The sequence below is a fragment of the Onychostoma macrolepis genome, chromosome 19, assembly GCF_012432095.1.
Source record: "Onychostoma macrolepis isolate SWU-2019 chromosome 19, ASM1243209v1, whole genome shotgun sequence".
Lineage (NCBI taxonomy): Eukaryota > Metazoa > Chordata > Actinopteri > Cypriniformes > Cyprinidae > Onychostoma > Onychostoma macrolepis.
The window spans coordinates 19,024,122-19,044,350 of record NC_081173.1 but is presented as its reverse complement, the minus strand read 5'-3'; the positions used below and the strand labels follow the sequence as shown (position 1 = coordinate 19,044,350).

Here is a 20,229-nt window from a genome sequence, read left to right as displayed (position 1 = left end):
ATGCTTACAAAGGCTGCATTTGTTTGATTGAAAATACAGCAAAAAAGGAATATTGTGAAATATTATTACAATTTAAAATAGCTGATTTTTATTTCGATACGTTTTAAAGTACAATTTATTCCTGTGATGACGAAGCTGAATTTTCAGCAGCCATTACTCCAGTCTTTAGTGTCACATAATCCTTCATAAATAAATAGTAAAAGAAATAAAGAAACAAAATGCTTATAGGTATATCTTTTATATATGCAATATATATGAACTATTATGATATATTTAGTTTGTGAGAACATCATGGGTAAGATGAAAGTGTTGTTATTCTTAAAGCCTGATGATAAGTTCCTTCATAGTTTTACTCTCTCTGGGATCTTTAAATGCTTTTCATGGATGAAGCTATGGGGAGGAATCAAGCTATTTGTTTCAGTTCCATCTGGGGTTGAATTAGGGTCGTCACGCGAAACGCTTCCCCTTTTTTAGCCCTGTTAACCACTTAGATTTCTTATTTAAAATACAAAAAAAAAAGTCTAACTCAGTCTTTCTTCATTGCACTCGTATCTCATGCACAGGCAGGTGAACACTTACGAGCTCTCAACTTGAAAATATTTGGATGTGGTCCGTGGTGTCCTGCACACTTGGCTGGCCCATAGTGGCCTGTGCTGGTAAAAGTTTCAGGAATCTAATCAGCATTCTCATCTCTAAAAATAGATTTGTTCTCTCAAACTGTTATGCTATGGTAATCACACACTGCCTCTTGAGAATACTGGCTGAAATAAAGTCTTTCTTTGGCCCAACACAAAGTGTGCAAGAGGTTGCCACCTCTGGCAATTCAGATTAGACCTTCAGATTCCGACCTGACAACCTTTTTAGCTTGTGTATATAAAAAGCACAACCGGTAGATGTAGTATGCAGATAGGTCTGTCTAGTATGTTTGCTTTTTAAATCCTAGCAGCATCAGTAAAATGTTTACAGCCTGTTTTTTAGAAGCTGTATGCTGTTCCAGTGTAGTTTGTGCTCTCTAGTGCTGGTTTAGTCAGCTGTAGTCTATAGGAAAGGTAGGTTATAAGGTAGTTACAGGCATAGCTCACCCAAAAATTTGCCCATGAGGGCTATTTACTAGCCCTCATGTCTTTTCAAACCTGTGTGTTCCACAAAAGAAAGAAAATCGTACAGTTCTGGAATGACATGAGGAAGAGTAAAAATGATAATATTTTTTATTTTTGGGTGAAATATCCCTTTAAGAAGTATAGCGGTAACACCAGCATTTCAGAATTCAGTTGTGCTTAATACATGCGCACATACTGTACATATGCACACACATATAGTCTGTGGCACATAAAGCACTTTAAAATTCCAAAAGCGTGTGCATGAATCTACAATGGATAATTTAGAACTTAACATATTACGATGCATAAGCATTTCTATTTGTCAGAACCAACGTGGAGACTTTCCAGTCAGGAAATATTTGTCTGACTGCCAGCCACTTGCATTCGCTTAAATTTAAAGCTAGTTTACAAAAGAGTTGGTATTAGAACAGCAGTAATTGCACACAGAAATAATGGAACATAATCCCGTAACCTAAATCATGAAAAGGAATAACTGTCAAGCTTATTAAATTTTTTTTTCAATACTAATGATTTCCAAACTACATGCAGGGTAAAGGTTGAAGTGAGCAAATAGCACTTGGCTGAATGTATACCATGCCAGAACAATAAATTTCAAATAATGACCATCTCCTTTTTTTTTCTTGACATAACCAAGTTTCTGCAAAGGTCCGAGGCAATAATTTTGGGTATATGAGGGGAGTGAGAAGTGTGATCCAACAAATCACTCAGCATTGTTAGACAGCAATATTACAAATGCATATTAGTTTTGACACTTTAATAATTTGAATAGTAAATCTCTAATGTTACATTTAAATTGAGATCATTTTTATTCTTTAGTCAAAGTCAGAAACTTTTTATGTTATTCTGATAATATTCTTTATACAGTATATGCACACTGGCGATGAAAAGTTTGGTGTAATTGTTTAATCGCATTCTTTTTTGAAAGAAAATATATTACTTTTATTCAGCTTAAAATAAATCAAAAGTAACAGTAAAGAAATTCTATTTTATTTTAAATCACATTTTAAACTGTATTAAATATTTAAAATTGTAATATTTCACGATATTACTGTATTTTTGATCAAATACATTCAGCCTTAGTAAGCATAAGATACTACTTTCAGAAATATTTTTTGCATAGTAGTGTATATACTAGAATGTCAGAATGTATATATATATATATATATGATCAAAATCCAAATAATCTGAAAATATTTTGTGATATGTTTTACATGTTGTATTTCAGGTTGGTGTTTCTTGTGTGTGCTTGTTTTTAACCTTTGTGCTACAACATGGATTTAAGTCAAGAATATTTCAGAAAACAAATCAAGTGTAGACTGAGATATACTCTAGTGTAAACACTAAAACAAGATGAAAATCAGACTTGGGCATGGAAAAAAAATAACCTTTCCAATTAAATTTTTTTCCAGGTCTTGTGCATTCTTTTGGCAAACCTCAAGTATAGTTATCTACCGCTATCACAAAGTAATGTTATATGCCTCGGTGGTTCTAAATGACCACAGCTTTGCCCTATGCAAACTTTTTAGGCTTATGCAATGGAAACTTCAACTGGTTTCAGGAGCACTGAATAGGCAGACCATGACAGCAATTGTGAAAATGATCAATGCCTGTGACACTACACTGACTTTAAACATGGGTCAGTCTTACAATTTAGTTTTGACTGGTGAAAAATGGACAGCGTTTAATTTACTGGGGATTTTACAATAATTGGTTTACATCGGCCACAATGGAAGTGCATTTCAACTGCGGTGGATCTGGCAAAACAATGCATCCATTCAATATAATTCACATAATCATTGTGATATATATGCAATGACAACATTGGAAAATATAAAATACTCTGCATTTGCTCTCCAAGATCTATATATATTATACGTATATGAAATGGTTTAAACTGTCAGACTGCTGCAGCTTTGTGTATAAGTGCTATATATTTTCCTTCACTATTATGTAATTTTCTCCATCCTTTTAATATCATATTTTCTGTAATACAGAAAATTATGTATTTTAAATCGGCATAACCTGAGAAAGAAGAATGAAGAAGGGCAAAAAGGAGAGAAAACTGACATGAAGAAAAATACCCATTACACCATTTATGTCATGTATAAAATTTCTTGACAATTTTGAGAGCGCTGTTGCAGATGCTGCTGATAAACACCAGCTCTTATTACAGTCATGTTTACACAACTTATGAATTCTGAAGCTCTTTAATTTCGGGGAGTGTAACAATCAACTAAATGGATCTTGAGCGTAATTGCTTCAAAAGATCAATGCTGTGCTAAAGTTAGCTTGGCACCATACAGTGCTCTACATCACAATATTGAATGTGATTGTAAATTACATTGCCAAACTCCAGCCGAGCAGAAGCATTTTATTCAGCTATTTTAATAAGCCATGTAAGGAAGAGTTGAAAATGATATCTAGCAATAATTCAGAATGAATTATATATTTCTTTTTCATAATGTGGAAGTTTTACAGCAGCCGGTTTGGGTTTTTTTTTTAATTGTATGAGTGTTCTGTGAGCTGCAATTGGGGAGAGCCCAGTGTTTTGTTTCTAGGGTGAACCTACACAAGTAAAGTTATGGAGGATAGGGGTTAGTATCTGGGAGTCTCTGAAGGGACCTTACAGTGCTGCCGCAACCTTGTTTTCCCATTGGGATGGGGTCATGCCGGGGGGTCAGTCTTGTTCATATTCCTGGGCTGAATGCCACTGACCCAGCGCCAATGCCCACAGCACTGACAGACACCCAGACTCCGCCTGTGTTTACATGGCTGCTTTGTATATTGATTGAGTAGAGTGTGTATATCGCTGCTGAGAAGACCTGCTTAAATCAGCTCAGTCCAGGCTGATTTGTGCCAGCAGAGCCACAGTGTTTTCACATGGAGCTGATTCACCAAGTAAATCTTGCTGGTTAACCTACAGTAGTTTAAAAGTTTGGTGGGGAAACGCACTCCAGCATCCAGAACAGAACATTCTGATGACCATGATGGTCTTTTTTGCATAAGTATGTGTTTGTGTGGGCATTCTGAGTAAAATATGCATTAAGCTATAAATTTGGAGAGCGGATGAGGTACAAAGTTACTGAGGGGGGAAAAATCAGTAGAAAAGGCGAACAGCAGTTAAAAGCCAAATTAAACTCACAGGAACTTCAGCATTTTAATATTTTATTGCTCACAATGTACTTGACTTTATTTTTAAAAACAGTCTTAAACATAGAAGACCTAATTCTCAATATTGCATAGTCAAATGCAATGAGGGGTTGAAAACAAAAACTTTCTTCATATTTTTTGTTTGTTTGTTGATTTTAGTTTTTTTATTTTTATCTTATTTTTTTATTTGTTTTGAGTTGTCTTTAAGTTTTTTGTATGTTTTTGTTCTGTTTTTTTTTTTTAGGGGTTGCATGTTTTGTTTTGTTGTTTTTGTTTAATTTTGTTTTTGATCAGTGCTTTGTGCCCCCCAATGAGTCATGAAAACAAAACAAATTTTGTTTTGTTTTGTTTCAGATTAAAGTATCACCTGATCTGGTAAATAACAATGGCAGGGAAGTTGACGGAACCACTTTGAGACTGAGAAAGCACCTGAAGTAAACATGTTCATTTGTGACCCTGGACCACAAAACCAGTCATAAGAAGCATGAGTGTATTTATAGCAATAGCCAACAATAATATTGACCAACAATATGGGTCAATATTATTGATTTGTTTAGCCAAAAATCATTAGGATATTAAGGAAAGATCATGTTCCATGAAAATATTTTGTACATTTTCTACCGTAAACACATCAAAACTTAACTTAATTTTTGTTTAATAATATGCATTTCTAAGAACTTAATTTGGACAAATTTAAAGGTGATTTTTTTTTTCAATATTTTATTTATTTATTTTATTTTTTTTATTTTTTGCACCCTCATATTCCAGATTTTCAAATAGTTTTATCTCGGCCAAATATTGTCCGATCATAACAAACCATACATCAATGGAAACTTGCCAGTTGCATAAACTTAGCCACCATGTTAAGACTTAAGTCTTAAGAACTAGTTTGACTAACTAGCAGTTGCCAAGGAGTAATCAGTCATACTTTTCCAATAGAAATAAGACCAATCTACATTTTCATAACTGAATTAAAAAAGTTATGACCAGTCTCAAAGAAAAAAAATTAGATGACTAACTTTTTAAGACTAGTCTAAACAGTTTATGCAACCGGCCCCAGATGATGTATAAATCTCAATTTCAAAATATTGACCCTTATGACTGGTTTTGTGGTCCAGGGTCACATGATCTTTAAAATAGTGCCTTGTGGCTCCAGTAAAGCATGTATACTGTACCTGAAATTTTACTAATGTCACAATCCAGTGCCAAGAGTGACGGAGTATATGCAGCAGACACAAGTGACGTCAAACCGCAAGATATGCCTGCTTTTCAGGTCCTGGAAAGGCTTAATTGGTGCTACAGTATATGTTTGTTTTTGAAAGCAGATGAAATGATCTTGATTTAATATCTTTGGTCCAGCCAAGTTTTAAATCCACAGATTTTGCAAAGATCTCTTCAGCTGTGTCTGGTGTGAATTTTGTATGGAGGTCTTGGCACACACACGCTGCAGGCTGTGAACTCTCTGCTGAAGCATTAAAAGTGTATACTATCAATATCACAAGGTTCTTCCAAAGTGCTGTCAGCAAAAGGGCGCACAGACAAATTTCAAAGGTCTCCTTTATTGACAGCCAGTTTTTTTACATTATTTGCTCAAAGTTATATCCAGATGAGGTCAAAAAGGAGTAACCGTGAATTATCAGTTTCACCTTCTAGATGAAAATGAAATTTTAAGCTGTTTTGGGCCAGCAAAGGGGCACAGTAAGTGTCATTACAGTATCTTTAAGATGTTCATGATTCCAGAGACAGCCTAAATTCCACAGCAACATTACCAAATTAAAGAAATATTACCGCTGCAGGATCGTTGCATGTTTCAGATGGGATGTGACAGATTAAAGGCACACAGCAGGAGCTAACCGTGGGTTCCTCTCAGGAGTGGGCCTCACGCTTATCACACTACACTAAGATGGGTTTTGACAGGTCCCACAGCCGCAGAGAGGAAACGATATATAAGGCTTTTTATTTTCAGTCTTTGGCAAGGGGCTCTGATGCATGGACCCCTATGGCACGCGTGACTTATAGCACTCAGGTTTTTGTTTTTCTGCTGCTGTACTGTAAAAGGACTGTATTTGCTTCCTGCCTTCTTTTAGCTTGTGTTGCAGAATAATAGTTTAGGTTTTGGAGCATGTTCATTAGATGAACATGATTTCAACTAGGAAAAACACATCCATACATCCTCTTTTACTCAGAATAAACATCACATATCCGGTGAGAAACATTACCAAACTGCCATCATTTCAGATTAGGAAAATAAAATGACCGGACACCAGAACACTTCCCTCGGGGTGCTGTTGTGAAACACCAAATAAATCTCATTCCATTCTCAGTTTTCATCACAGCTTTTCCTAGTAAGGCTTGGACTGATTCAGCAATAGCTCATTGAGGCTGGTGAGAAGGAGGATAAGAAACAATATCCTGTGTTGGCCATGCAGATGTTTGAGCTCAAAATTGAAACACAGGCAATAGCATGATATGACATTTGTGGGACAACAGTAACTGAACGCACAAGGCTTAAGTGTGTTGCCTACTTGAAACTACTGTGACTGGAGATGAGCAGGTGTGTATTTATTCACCTGGTTTTTGTGCGTGAGGGACTTGATCTGAATGCTTTGAACCAGGATTCTTCAACTGGAACAGTTTTGTAAAGCACTGATTGATTCATATCTATCAATAGTTCAAATGTTTGGGGTCAGTAAGGTTTTTTTTTTTTTTTTCTTCAAGAAATTAATGCTTTTATTCAACAATATACATTAAATTGATCAAATATGACAGTAAGGATATTTATAATGTTTCCCAAATATTTTTGTTTTAAGTAAGTGCTATTATTTTGAATTTTCTATTAATCAAATAATCCTGAAATGTGTCACTCTTTATACAAAAATATTAGGTTTGACAACTGTTTTCATTAATAACTTAATAATAATAATAGCAAATGTTTCTTGGTTGCTGAAAATTCAGCTTTGCCATTTCAGGAATAAATTGCATGTCAAAATAAAACAGTTGTTTTAAAATGTAATAATATTTCACAATATTTCTGTTTTTACTGTGTTTTTGATCAAATGAATGCAGCCATAGTGAGCAAGACAGACTTTTCAAAACATAAAAAAAAAAAAAAGAAAAATCTTACTGGACCCAAACTTTTGAAAGATATGTGTTAATATTCAATCACTTTTAAATTATAGCTCACAAATTTGATGATTTATGTGCATCACTGCGTATGACAAAAATAGTTTCTGGAAAGAACTTTTATATGTTGGCCAGTGTCAGTGTCACACTCTTATTCACATTTTTATAATGTTAATGCATTTTGGACAGGTCTCTCTTGAAATAAGGGATTTTAATTTTAATAAAAAAACAATTTAAATGTATAAAAAAGTATTAAATGTGGTGTCTGGCTAAGAAGTAGTGAACTTGTAATGTGCAGTTTACAAGGCAAATTATGCAGCAACATGTTTGTGTCTGCCGTTTCAAGTTCTGAGGACGTCCTGGAAGTTTATTTCCTCATAAAATCTGAAGCTTGACAAATTTGACATCTTATTCAGTATGAAAGAAACTGTGTATAGTAAATGAAGCATGCAGTCATTCTGAACGAGTACGATCAGTATTGCATTTGTGTCTTATAAAATGGCTGTTAAAACGTCGGTTTGGCATCAAGCATATCCGGAAACCACAAACAGGCAAGTTCATTTATCTTTGTTTAGAGACCGCGACAATGCGCTTCATCTTAATGAACATGATGTCACTGAAGAAAGTTTGCAACCGATATTTGATGTGGGTGGCTTTAAAATGATTAGACAGCTTGTTATAAGAGAGTCTATGAGATGGATGATGTGTGAGAAACAAAAAATTAAATATAGAAAAAATCCCACTTAACAATAAGAATGACAATCATATATTTGGCCTCTAAAGCCTGTTGTTGCATCACTGGCCTCTTTGGACATCCCTAAAAGTGTAACCAAAAATATATTTTCCAACTTGCTTTCCAAGAGTCATCTTAGAAGAGATTTATAAAGCTCACTCTCTACTGTCTGATCTTATTTGTGGCGATGACTTTCAGGAAATGATTTTGAGGGGCCGAACATGTTTCATTTGGTGTTCCTTTCATTGCTGGCATGCCCATGCAGTATAGTATTTTGGCTTTGAGTATTACACTTTGGATAAAAAAAAAACAGTCAGAGGGGTAATAACCCTCAGGTTAAGACCTTGGGCAGAACTATTGGTGACACAATGAAGCAAGATGGGAAAATCAAAGGCCCTTCAACCACCACACTCTGGGCGTCAGTGCTGCATAAAATGAAGCATTTGAATCCAAGCCTGCATTAAGTAAGTGTTTTGAACTTGCGGTCGAAATCCTCAAGTGTAGATGGCTGGAGTTGAATTACACACTCTGTGTGGTTTCTACGTGTGCTTTGGTGTCTGGATTAAATGGTATGGGGTTCCCTGGCCAATATGTTTAAAAACTGATGCTAACAGTAAAGAATGGGTCATGAGTGTGAAGGTAATCTGCATAAATCACTCATGGATGTTTCTGGCAGTAATTTTTCTTGTCGAAGGCCTCCTTGTTTATACAGTCTTTCTCTGTGTTCTTATTCCCTCTCTTCTTCCCTGGCTTCCCTCTGTCTCAGGTTGTTCCTGAAGAGCCACAGCGGGACGGCGGGTAGACAGAGCAGTCTGGCGATCCACGGCGCTGACTTCAGCACTAAAGACATGGACAATGACAACTGCACGTGCAAGTGTGCGCTGATGCTCAGCGGGGGTAAGGCAGAAATCTTCTTTTTTAGCTCACTTCTGCTGAATATATTAATCTATTCCAGTCGTACAAGCTTGTTCTTGTTCTTGGGATACACTAGCCTTGATCCTCAAGATGATACTGCCATTGCATGCAGAATAAAAGCTTTTAAATACATTACAACTGGAGAAGTAGAACATATACTTTTTTTAATGATATGCAGCTAGTACAGTGAATATTCGGAACATATAAAATATCAATGATTTTAACATTTCTTCTTTTTTGTAAATACCAAATGCAAATCTTGTTGCATTTACTGTACTTACCTGTCTGTTGCCAAATGATGAGATGACCTAGACCTAGGTCTCTGACCTAGAACAGATTTTAGATTAGGATTTTAGATTAATTTTTACAGATATTATTTGATATATTTTTATTTTATTTTGGGTTTTATGTATGAAAAGTAATGATACTTTGAAAACTAATAACTTGCAGTTCAGAAAGTGAGTTGAAATTGAATCAGAAATTTTTTTTTTTTGATTCACAAAAAGAATCATTAGTAATGCAAAATGTGCTAAAAAAATTTCAGGAATCAAAATACACTGATCACACTAAATGTTTTTCACTGTAGACATAGTATTTCTGTAAAGTGTTCTATTCACATCAGCAAAACTTAAGAATAGAACCCAACAATCATTAAAAAAAAAAAATTCAAATAAACTACTTAAAGAGTTACTATAATGTTACGCTCTACATACACTCTTGTCCCATTGTGAATTAAGGCTTTGTGAAGTGTGCAGACAGTAGGTTCCAGTCTAAACACTGTCTGTGTCTATGTACACAGCTAACTGCTGCGTATAGGACCACCTCATGCTTTCTTTTTGGCAAAAGAACTGCATAAAGCTTTGAGCAAGTAGTAATGAAGTCTTTGTGGACTTTCACATCCTGAGAGGAGTCTACCAGAATGGGCTGAACACCAAGTATCTGTTGGTCTGTATAGGACTCCCACAGTCTCTCCTAGTGGATGCAAACCACAGACAACTTTTGTTTTTCATACAGGAAGCTCTGAGGTCTCAAATCACTGTGCATCATTTAATAAAGCAGACATCGAGAGAAATCCTGTCCACCCGAATCTGCCGTCACCTTCTCCGTCCTTGGTGGCCAAATGCTAAATGAGACCCTGACAGTGATTCATCTCTGAGATATTTAATATCAGGATGAGAATAAATGTGAGCCTTACAGTAGGATGACATGCATAAATCTGCTGTATGTGCAAGGGGATTTGGGCAATGCAATTAATAAGAGTAGTGTCGCACTGAAAGATTTTTAATGAAAGTTTTTAATGAAAAAACTGCGCGGAAGTGTTTGAAATTGTCAGTCTTGAAGTAGAACCCTTTAAATTATGTAGCCCAAGTGATTTTATAAAAGACATATTGGTTCCAGCTCTGGTTTATATCATAAAATCAAACTTTTATCATTCTGTTGCCTCATTTCTTGTTATGCAGTGTGGTTAACAAGCTTATAAAACACATACCCTAGAGACAACCGAGGACCTCAGCCAGCTAACGGTCTGAGATGCGAAGGCATAGTAACAAGTAGAATCAGCATCCAATTAGTTTACTGTGTCAGTGAGAGCCGTGACAAAGGGCAGCGTATTTGGCTCATGGAGGGCTGTTAAAATGTCACAGTTCTCTCTGGCATTTGAGCTTATGAAGTGAAGATCAAGTTCTTCATGGGAATGAGACATGCCAAAATGGGCATTCTGTGGGCACATTTTGTGTATACGTGTCTAACTGAATGAACAGGCCAGATTAATTTTAATGCGCTGAAAAGTTGTACAGAGACTCAGTGTTGTTATTATTAACTACAACTACTAAGATTTTTTTTTTTTTTTTTTTTTTGGCCACTTAAATACTTAATAACTTTTAGACGAAAACAACAACTAGACAGAAACTTTTTAAAAATTATTTAATAAAACTATGTGTCACTAATAAAAATGACAAAGCACATAACAAAATTACTAAAACTTAATTATAATGAAAACTGAAGATATATCAATAAAAGATCATTCAAATAATACTAAATGCTATTATAAATTATACTAAAATAACACCACAGTGACACTTGGAGAACATCTGAGGATCTTAAAGCTAGATGATAACAGTTGGTAATGATTTGCAAGCAAAACAGTATTCCAGTTTTAAATGTACTTTATTTGTTCTCATGTGGTTCAAACCCATACAAGTTTCATGAGAAGAAGAAGGTTCATGCTTCTTTCTTCTTTCTTGCCTATAATGAAAGTGAATGGGGACCGAAGTCTGTCAAGATTTTAAAAAAGCAAAAGACCAAAAAACATTATAATATTAGTTTTTATGGCTATATTTTGAGTCCTATGAAACAATATGATAGCTTTGTTTGAGGGAGCAGACTGAAATTTAAGTTGTTGAACTGAAAATCTTACGCTTTTAGCCTTGGTCACCATTCACCTTCATTGTATCAGGAAAAAACTGCATGGAAGTCCTCTGAAAATCATACAGCTTTTAAAAGACATGAAAATGAGTAAATGATGACAGTTCAAGCCCATCATATCAGGTCATCCCTCAGTATACGGCACATGCTATTAAAAGTACATCTGTCAAGACAGGCATTAACAACAAATAACACTTAGAAATCCACCGAAGAGACTTCTCAAACTCAGACAGTTGATATAAACAGTTATGTGAAGCATATGATTGGCACATCATCTTTATCTCTGTTACCTTTTAAGTGTATATATATATCCTCTTTCCCTAAATACCTTAAAGGTTACCGTTCTACTCACTCCTCACCTATACCACAGTGACCACATAGCACCTGCATAATGTTGGATCCAGCTTCAAAGCTGCCTGCATAGCCTGACGAATACACAACTAGACTGTCAGCAATAAAAATAGTTGATAATCTAAAATAGGAAACCAAAATAGTATCACACAAGTACAAGCAATGTTTTAGGCATCTAGTGTCAGAAACCTACTTTACGCAAAACTGTTAGCCTAGCCAGAAGTGGCTTTTCATGTGATGTGGTTGTATTTTTTTTTAAGAAAAGTACAGTAAGTTAGCTTTCTTTCAAGATAATGCGATCCTGAATATATATACATATATGTTTTGGTTTTAGGATGGTGGTACGATGCCTGTGGCCCATCCAACCTGAACGGGGTGTACTACAGACAAGGACAACATGTCGGAAAATTCAATGGAATCAAGTGGCACTATTTCAAAGGCCCCAGCTACTCTCTCCAATCCACTGTCATGATGATCCGACCAGCCGACTTCTCGTAGTTCTCCTCAGATAGCCCAAAATATTCTGGTAAAGTGTTACTTTTTGGCCCGTGACATTATCAAGTAACACTGTATAAGTGGTTAGGTGCTTGCCATGTGGATAATGCAGCATTCTTTTGAGATAACAGCTCTCCAGGAAACAGGAATCCTGTGAATAGAAGGCTGTCCTATCACCTTTGTGGGACTACGTGGGAGATGGCATACTCTTTGGGAATTTAGGGCAGGAGCTGACTTGGCTGGGCTTTTATTTTTAAATATCAGAGGTATGAATTCAAGTGCCATTCACTTGTCACTCAGGACCTTTGGACTGCTGAGGCAGGCACATCACCTTTGATGGTAGTGGACTGGGTTGCATCGCCTAGCAATTGCCCCGTGCTCATCTGGCTTTCAAGTTTCCAAGTGAATTTAAAGCAGCTTGAATGTCCTTCAATATCCTAAAAGGACCTATTAATGTTTAATACAAACGTGTTGCACAATTATATTTGGGTTGTGATACTTTACTTCACATTTTTATGCTTTTTTTTATCCCAATATGTTATTATTATAATTATTTTTTATTGTGTACTTTATTCCTGTCAAAGTGAAGAAAACCATAGCATGCAGCATTAACGGTGACTTACAGTGCTATTTACAAGGGACATTTTCGGGAAAGAATAGCACATCCATCCTCCAGCCTGATTGTATTGATTGTGCAAACTTCATATTATTATTGGCTTTGAACTTTGGTGACCTTTTAAACACGTCATAACTTGGCATACAATTTTGAAATGTATGCCAAAGATCACAGCTATTAAAGATAATGCCATAAAAATATTGATCTAATATTAAACATCATTAGAACTGATGGAGTGAAGCCAATAGCACATACGGTACTGGTGCAGTATAATACATATAATAATGTTTTAATTGAGTCAAACCATATTGTCTTATGAGGATTTGTCATATTAGGATTGTTTTGCAGTTGTATGTTGCAGCTCTTGTCTAAAGCAGTGTTACTCTTACCGACAAGCTTGGATGAACTTACTGTAAATTTATCCTTAAACCTAAGACTATAGGTTTGCAAAATTGTTTAATAATTCTGAATGACTGTATTATTGAAAGGAAATGCTTTGATATATGGAGTCAGATAAGCATCTGAGTTTCATTTGTACATGAAGTTTATTTGTAGCAATTGTAGGGCCGGTTCACACAGACTGCATTTTTGTGTTTCGCTATGCCACTTTTATCTGTTTTCACATATAAACATTTGTTAAAAGGACGTCTTTGACTGTTACGCTAGGTTTTGCTGCTTTTATAGCATTGTGTGCTGCTTGTTAACAAGCCAAGTGAAATTAAAACCGCATCTTTTCCATTCCATCCATTGTGTGAGCGAGCCATAAAGACTTTTGGTAACTATGTACAATAAGGTTCCGTGTGTTAACATTAGTTCAGTGCATCAGTTAAAATAAACTAGCAAAGAAAAATAATTCTGAAGCATGTTTTGTCTTTGTTAATGTTAATTTCGACATTGCTAATACATTATTTAAATCCAAAGTTGTATTTGTATCTTGTATCATATTAATTAATGGACCTGAGTCAGCATGAACAATGAACAATGAATCATTAGCATTAACAAAGATTAACAAATGTATTGCTTATTGTGAAGTTAATGCATTAGCCAATGTTAACTAATGGGACCTTATTATGAAGTGTTGCTGGACTTTACAAATGTACATAAATTCTGTTGGTACAAGTGTTTTGTTTTGTGGGGGAAACATTATTTTGTAAATGTTCTTTTTGTAAGACTTTTTGAGTTGGCAGGATTGTAAAGAGGCTATTTTTAGCTTACTTACTGGCATGCTCACAAAAGCCATTTTAATAGCATCAGAATTCCTATCTTTCATCAAAAAAATAAAGGCTGATAATACTCTTCTAGTAGATTGTCGCTGTATGCAAGACTACTACTACTGTCTTCCATCTAGTAACAACAGCATGGAGCATTTTACTGGAAAACTGTCTGGAAAGCTGCAGAATGGCATGTTTCATATCACACTCCAAATACTGTAATTTAGTGTGTTTAAAATTGCTTTCCAGAGGAAAGCACTGCTTTACATTTTTTTTTATTAGCTCAGAACCATCAATATGTTCTGCATTAAAGATGTAGCTAAAGTAACATTAATGGTATTGACCTTGTTTGTCTGATTCAAATTTCATTTGCCATGTTATTTAAACGCCTCATCCTTTGTAACAATGTTCATGATGTTAGTTCAAATAAAAAAAAATAAACTCGATGCCCCAAGCTTAGCTAAATGAGCAATTTTGAGTCATTTATTATTGCCTCTGGAATCCAGTCTTTCTTTTTCTTTCACAGAGCTATTCAGCATTTTCTATTTGAGTCACGTCGCTCCATAGACACAATATTTACAAATGGCAGAAGAAAAAAATATAAAGGAGCTCAATTTTTGGACAGAATGGGCCCTGAGCAAGCGAGCCACCTTTGTGTCCAGAGCGAGCAGACTGTTAGTTCTTTGCCACTGTACCGTGACAGATTGCTGAGGTGTCAAACGATGCTGTCGGGACCGCTAAATCCCCCCATAGCTGACATTCCAACACCCTAATCGAAGGGTTAAGCAAACGACGGGCGCTTGTAAACTGCCGCCTGTCCTTCAACACCTGAGCTGACCCACTACACCCTCCAGAATGCAGCCGCCATCAGATGGGCACAGACACAATGGAGGACAAACCGGGCCGTGTGGAGCCACAAAAAGGAGAATCAAGAAGCATTCAAGATGTGTGATGGATTCAAGCCAACACATAATCTAACAGAAGAGGTGAGTTCTGGTTGCTTAGCATTGCTGAGATATAGTTTAACATATGTATTGATGACACATTGATATCGTCCAGAGCTTAAAGTCTCATGTGACCAGGAATGCTAGGTGAAGGCCGACTCAGACGCTTCTGCGGTCCACTGGTGTTTCTGAAGACGGATCATTTCCTGTTTGCACAAGCTGAATAGGGGGACAGGAACCCCAGAAGAGGAGCGGGATTGGTCTACTGATGATCAATGGGCCTGATGCCAGATCAGACAAGAAAAGAGACGGTACCTGTAGAGTGAAAGGGAAGAAATAGCAACATCGCCCACCAGAGCATGAAAAATATTATTTCCAATAGCAATTGGAAATAAGGCCACCTGAATAAAATAAAAAATATGTATTACTCTAAAAGTATGTTTCTGCATAGTCAAAGTTCCAGAAATAAACCAGATATAACCTTTTAATGAATAATGGGCTGCAGTTCAGCAATCTTTTCCCGCAAGTTAGATTGAGGGAAGTGAACAGAAAAATGAATCTTCTGGAATTTCTTTGGCTCAGGACCACTTGAACTTATTCCCAGGGCGAGTTTAAAACATGCTGAAGCTGTGGATTGCACCGTTTGGGGCCATTTTAAATGTTTTTTGAAATTCTTTCAACTTATTGAATTTATAGGATTTAAACAACTACAACTAAGGTTTCAGCATGTTCCATTCATTGTTTGTTCAAATAAGGATTAATGGAGAAAAACTGTTGTGCTGGCCTTACGGTTTAACAGATGTAAATATAGTTTAGACAGTGTCATCATTTCAGTCAGTTGAAGTCAAAAAAGCACCACAAATGTAGCCTGTATGACTTTTGCACCATACGTTGTGTGAAGAACCGACTGAAATGTAAGAAATTCAACCCATGCTTGTTGTAAAAATGTGCCTGTGGAAATATTTTGGTTAAATGATATGACCACTTTCACTTTTTTACGGGACTTATACCCAAGCGCTTGGCATTGCTACTGCCATGCTGTACCACCAGGTGAGCTACCGAGCAAGTTTACAACACCAGAAAGCTATTTTATTGTGCATGGAACCATGCATCTGAATCTTTATTAACTGATAATCTGCCCCTGTAACCAGTATTTGTGTGAAAAGAAATAAAGGTCTTTGGTCTTTTATTGCCATTAGTGTTGTAGAGTTGGAAACTGCAGTGATTTGTGTATAGGTACATTTTTAGAGTTTTACAAAATGTAAGAAGAGAAGCATGTTTTCCCATTGAGTCTGTTTTGCCCTTCCATTCACATTTGTGCACATTCAAACATCTCAAAAATTGTGCCAGGTTGACGTTAACCATTGTTAACCATCCAAATCTTAACATGGTGAGTTCGAATGACATTGAGCAAAATTTCTCCTTTTGTGTTCCATGAAAGAAAGAAAACAATACAGGATTTGGAATGACAAGAGAGTGATTAAATAATGACAGAATTTTCATTTTTGGGTCAATTCTAGTGCTTCAAGTGCCTGAGAAATGCACAACCTCACTGCAACACCAATAAGTAAATAGTTCATTTTAAATATGGATCAACTTGTTGATCTCAGGGTCTTCATATTTTTAAAATGCAATAGTGGTTACTGGCACATCCTCGGTTTTAGAGAAACAGATACTCAGTCTATCGACGGCTCGGTTACCTTGGAGATTTCCCTGCTTGGCATTGTCAGGCTGCATTGATTTTAGGTCTGAAAGGGAAATAAAAGTGTAAACACACAGTTAGTGGTTTGGGACTTTTCTCCCCCTTTTGGAAGTCCAGAAGGTGTTCATGGTGATGGATGGATGAAGAGAGTAAGAGTGAAATTTGGTTTTGAGGCTGAAGGGAGAGAGGGAATGGGCTGAGGTAATGCAGTAGAGTAATGGGAGGAGGGAGGTGTTCAGAAGAGTTATGATGGAGCCGCGAGCCACAAGGCCATCAAAGGCCTGTTCATCAGACTCCCTCTCGTACTGTTAGCCACAACTGAATCAGACCCAAGAGGGTCCTTCCCCCAGCCACACTGAAGTGATTGACTGTGAATGTGCTCTGAGAAAAGCTCTGTTTGTTTGTTTGTTCAGTGGCATTAACCTTTATTTCACCAGCAGCAATCCTAATGTTTTTGGAGCACAGCAACACAGCACCCTTAGAGAATCATGCCCTTAATAAAAGTAGGACTGTTGTTTGCTTTCAGTGACTTTATTATACGGGCAAAAGTTTTGTATGCTAGTCACGTCAAGGAAAGATCACGGGGCCATAACTGGATGTTAGATCCCCAACAAGCAGCTCAGAAGGAACTGGCAGATCAAGATTTGAAAAAAGACTTACAGGCATTACATGGCAACAGATGCAAATGTATCATCCTATTAGGCTATGCACTTATGTGGCCATAAAGTAACAGTGCAGTATGTTATCTAAAAATTAAAGTACTGCATTCAAAATTTCAAGGGAGTTCTCAAGAAAATATGTTGTATTACATATGAGAGATGCTGTCTTGGTTTATCTAAAAGTTAAAATAAGGTATACCTGAGGTTTTTCTTATGCACAAGTTCTCAGACAACAGACAATATGTTCTCATTTCTCATTAAGATGTGCGAGAGTTATTTTCACAGAAAGGCTCGTGCCCAGTATCGCGTCTTTTAGAACATCTAGAAAACATCGCTCTGCAGTCGCATACATGTTAAGAAAAGGTTTTATATCCTCTTGTGCATCTGAGGTAATCTGCACAGACAGTCAAGGATGAGTATTGGTGTAAGAATAGTTTTCTATCCATTATGTCCAAAAGCATAACTATTACAGTACAGCAAAGATGAGGGACAATCAATCATGTAACACACACAAAAAAGGCAAGACCTCTTAATTATACCTCACTGTAGAGGAGAGGAAGCATGTTTACACGGTACGGCCCTGTCCTCCCTCTCAGATATCCAGCTGAACTCCTAGATTTTATCCTTCATTTTAATACCGTAATATGGTGTTGTGCTTCTCAGGAAAATTTATAATGGATGTACTAACACTACCTCAGGAGATTTAGTGTCTGACATACAATTCTGTAGCATGAGGTCATGGCTTGCTGAGTTTGCTTAACACTTCTCCACAGGGATGCTGACTCAGGGGTAAACTCATAAAGATTAACAGATTCATGAAAATATATATTACAATAAATAAATTAAATGGAAAAAAACAACATTCAACATTACAGTATAATTGAGAGCTATCAATTTTAACATTTATTAGACTAGCAAGTTGGAAATATACAGAAAATGAATTAAGTTATCAAACACTAACTTCTAAATTAAATACAGATGGATCCTTAAAGCTATAAAAGTTATCAATTTCCTCATTTTTTTGTGTGTTATTTGATCAACAGACATCACAGCAGCTGGCTTATTAGGCTATTTTGGCTGCTATTACTTTAAGAGCTGCCACTGGTGAACATGAAGTGGATCTGACATGCACCATATTTTCTCACAACTGTTACCTTTTCTGACTCACTTCAGGTCTTTCAGTCTCAGACTCAATAATGAGCTGACGAGTTGAATCTGTTGTTCTTCTGAAGCACCCTATAGTCACCTGTACCATTTCTGCGCTCGTTTGACCAGCGCCTGGTGCTAAGGCAAAGTAGAGTGAGGGTCTGAAACGTCTCCGGTTTCATGTGGTCTCAAAGAGGTTCTGCATCTAAATAAATGCAATTCTTGTCAAGAAAAAAGAGACAGAAGCAGCAGTTGTGAGTGGGTGGCCATCCCTAGCCCCTCCCCTGAGTTAACTGCGTTAATTTTTTTATTTATTTTTTATGTATTCATTCATTTAAATCCTTTTTAATAAATAAGCCAGGAAAAACTATTCTGCTCGTTTTACCAACCCTCACACAAAACATGTCACGCTTTGTCAGTCGCACGCGGGAATCAAAACAATGAAACGTGATGTTTCACAATTCGCCACATATGTAACTCTTCACTTTTTCACGTACTTGTCTAATACATTCAAAGCCAGAGAGTACCTCTTGGTCCATAATGAGCTCATCTGATTGCATGAGTCCACTCACTCTTCCTGACAGGGACGAAGGTGGGGGTGGGATTTCTTCTTTGGCCTGTTGGCAGACTTGCTGCCGACTCCTGATCACGTACGAGCTAATTTACCGTCCATTTCGTTTATTTATGAGGCCGCTCCAGACGGCTAAACACAATCAATAATGTTCATTGCAGTAGAGCTTTATTGGATTAGAGACAGATTTGAAGACCACGAGCTGACACTGTTGACTTTGGAGCGCCCAAAATATTCAAGGCAACACTTAGGTTGTTATCCATGAAAAGAGGATGTTGTGATTATTTTTTGCTTGTTTTACTCATCTGCTTTTTCTCTCTTATAATTTCTATGTCTGTCAGAGAATTGGGCACTGTTTTTCCTCTACTGTGCGGTCTTGCAGGTATTTTTTATTCATGGTTGGCAGCTAAAGTTAGACGGCTACTCCAAAAACAACATAGTACAATATGATTCTCACAGTACAAATATTCTGTAATAACTATGAGTAAAACCCTAGAGTATAATTCTTCAAAATTGTTACTTTCAGGACAAAAAATTGTTATTTCGATGGCAATGTGTTCCACCTATACTGCAAATACTTTGAAAACCAAAAGCTTTGCCTGCAACCTCAGTGTAAAAGAGTGATGTATTTACCTCTTTTTTTTTTATTAGCAATTAAGACTTAATGGTGCCTTTAATCAGAGACAGATTACCACAACATAAATCCTATTTCCCTGCTCAGAATGATACGCAAATCAGAAACCCCAGGGCTTCGGATAGTGCGGCGAAGTCTGTGTCTGCTCAATTAGTTATGATGGCCAAACAAAACAAGCTCAGGAACGGTTTTAGACTCGGAGGAATTGAAAGGCAAACAGAAGGGCGGAGAAACAGGGAAGTGCGACACGCACCAGCAGGTACAGGTGCTCTTACTCTGGCTCTGGACCCTATTGCCCGCCTTGACCAGGAGAGATTTTTGGCCCAGATGGATGAAGGAAGCACTGGAGCATAAGTCTAGTGCAGACAGCTGTACCAGACATTTGGGAAGTCAATTCACACCTGGCTTTTTGGATGAGGTACCCATCCATACCA

The 20,229-nt window shown here is 36.7% G+C and overlaps 1 protein-coding gene across 1 annotated transcript in view; it reads left to right on the top strand.

Annotated features, from left to right (window-relative positions):
• angpt1 (angiopoietin 1) overlaps positions 1-14,603 on the top strand; it is a 52,998-nt gene extending 38,395 nt beyond the window's left edge. Inside the window, exons 8-9 of the mRNA XM_058753080.1 lie at positions 8,894-9,024; positions 12,152-14,603. Of these exons, the coding sequence (XP_058609063.1) occupies positions 8,894-9,024; positions 12,152-12,315 (295 nt within the window). The 3' untranslated portion in view covers positions 12,316-14,603. The remainder of the gene's footprint in view (positions 1-8,893; positions 9,025-12,151) is intronic.
• Positions 14,604-20,229: the final 5,626 nt, after the last annotated feature.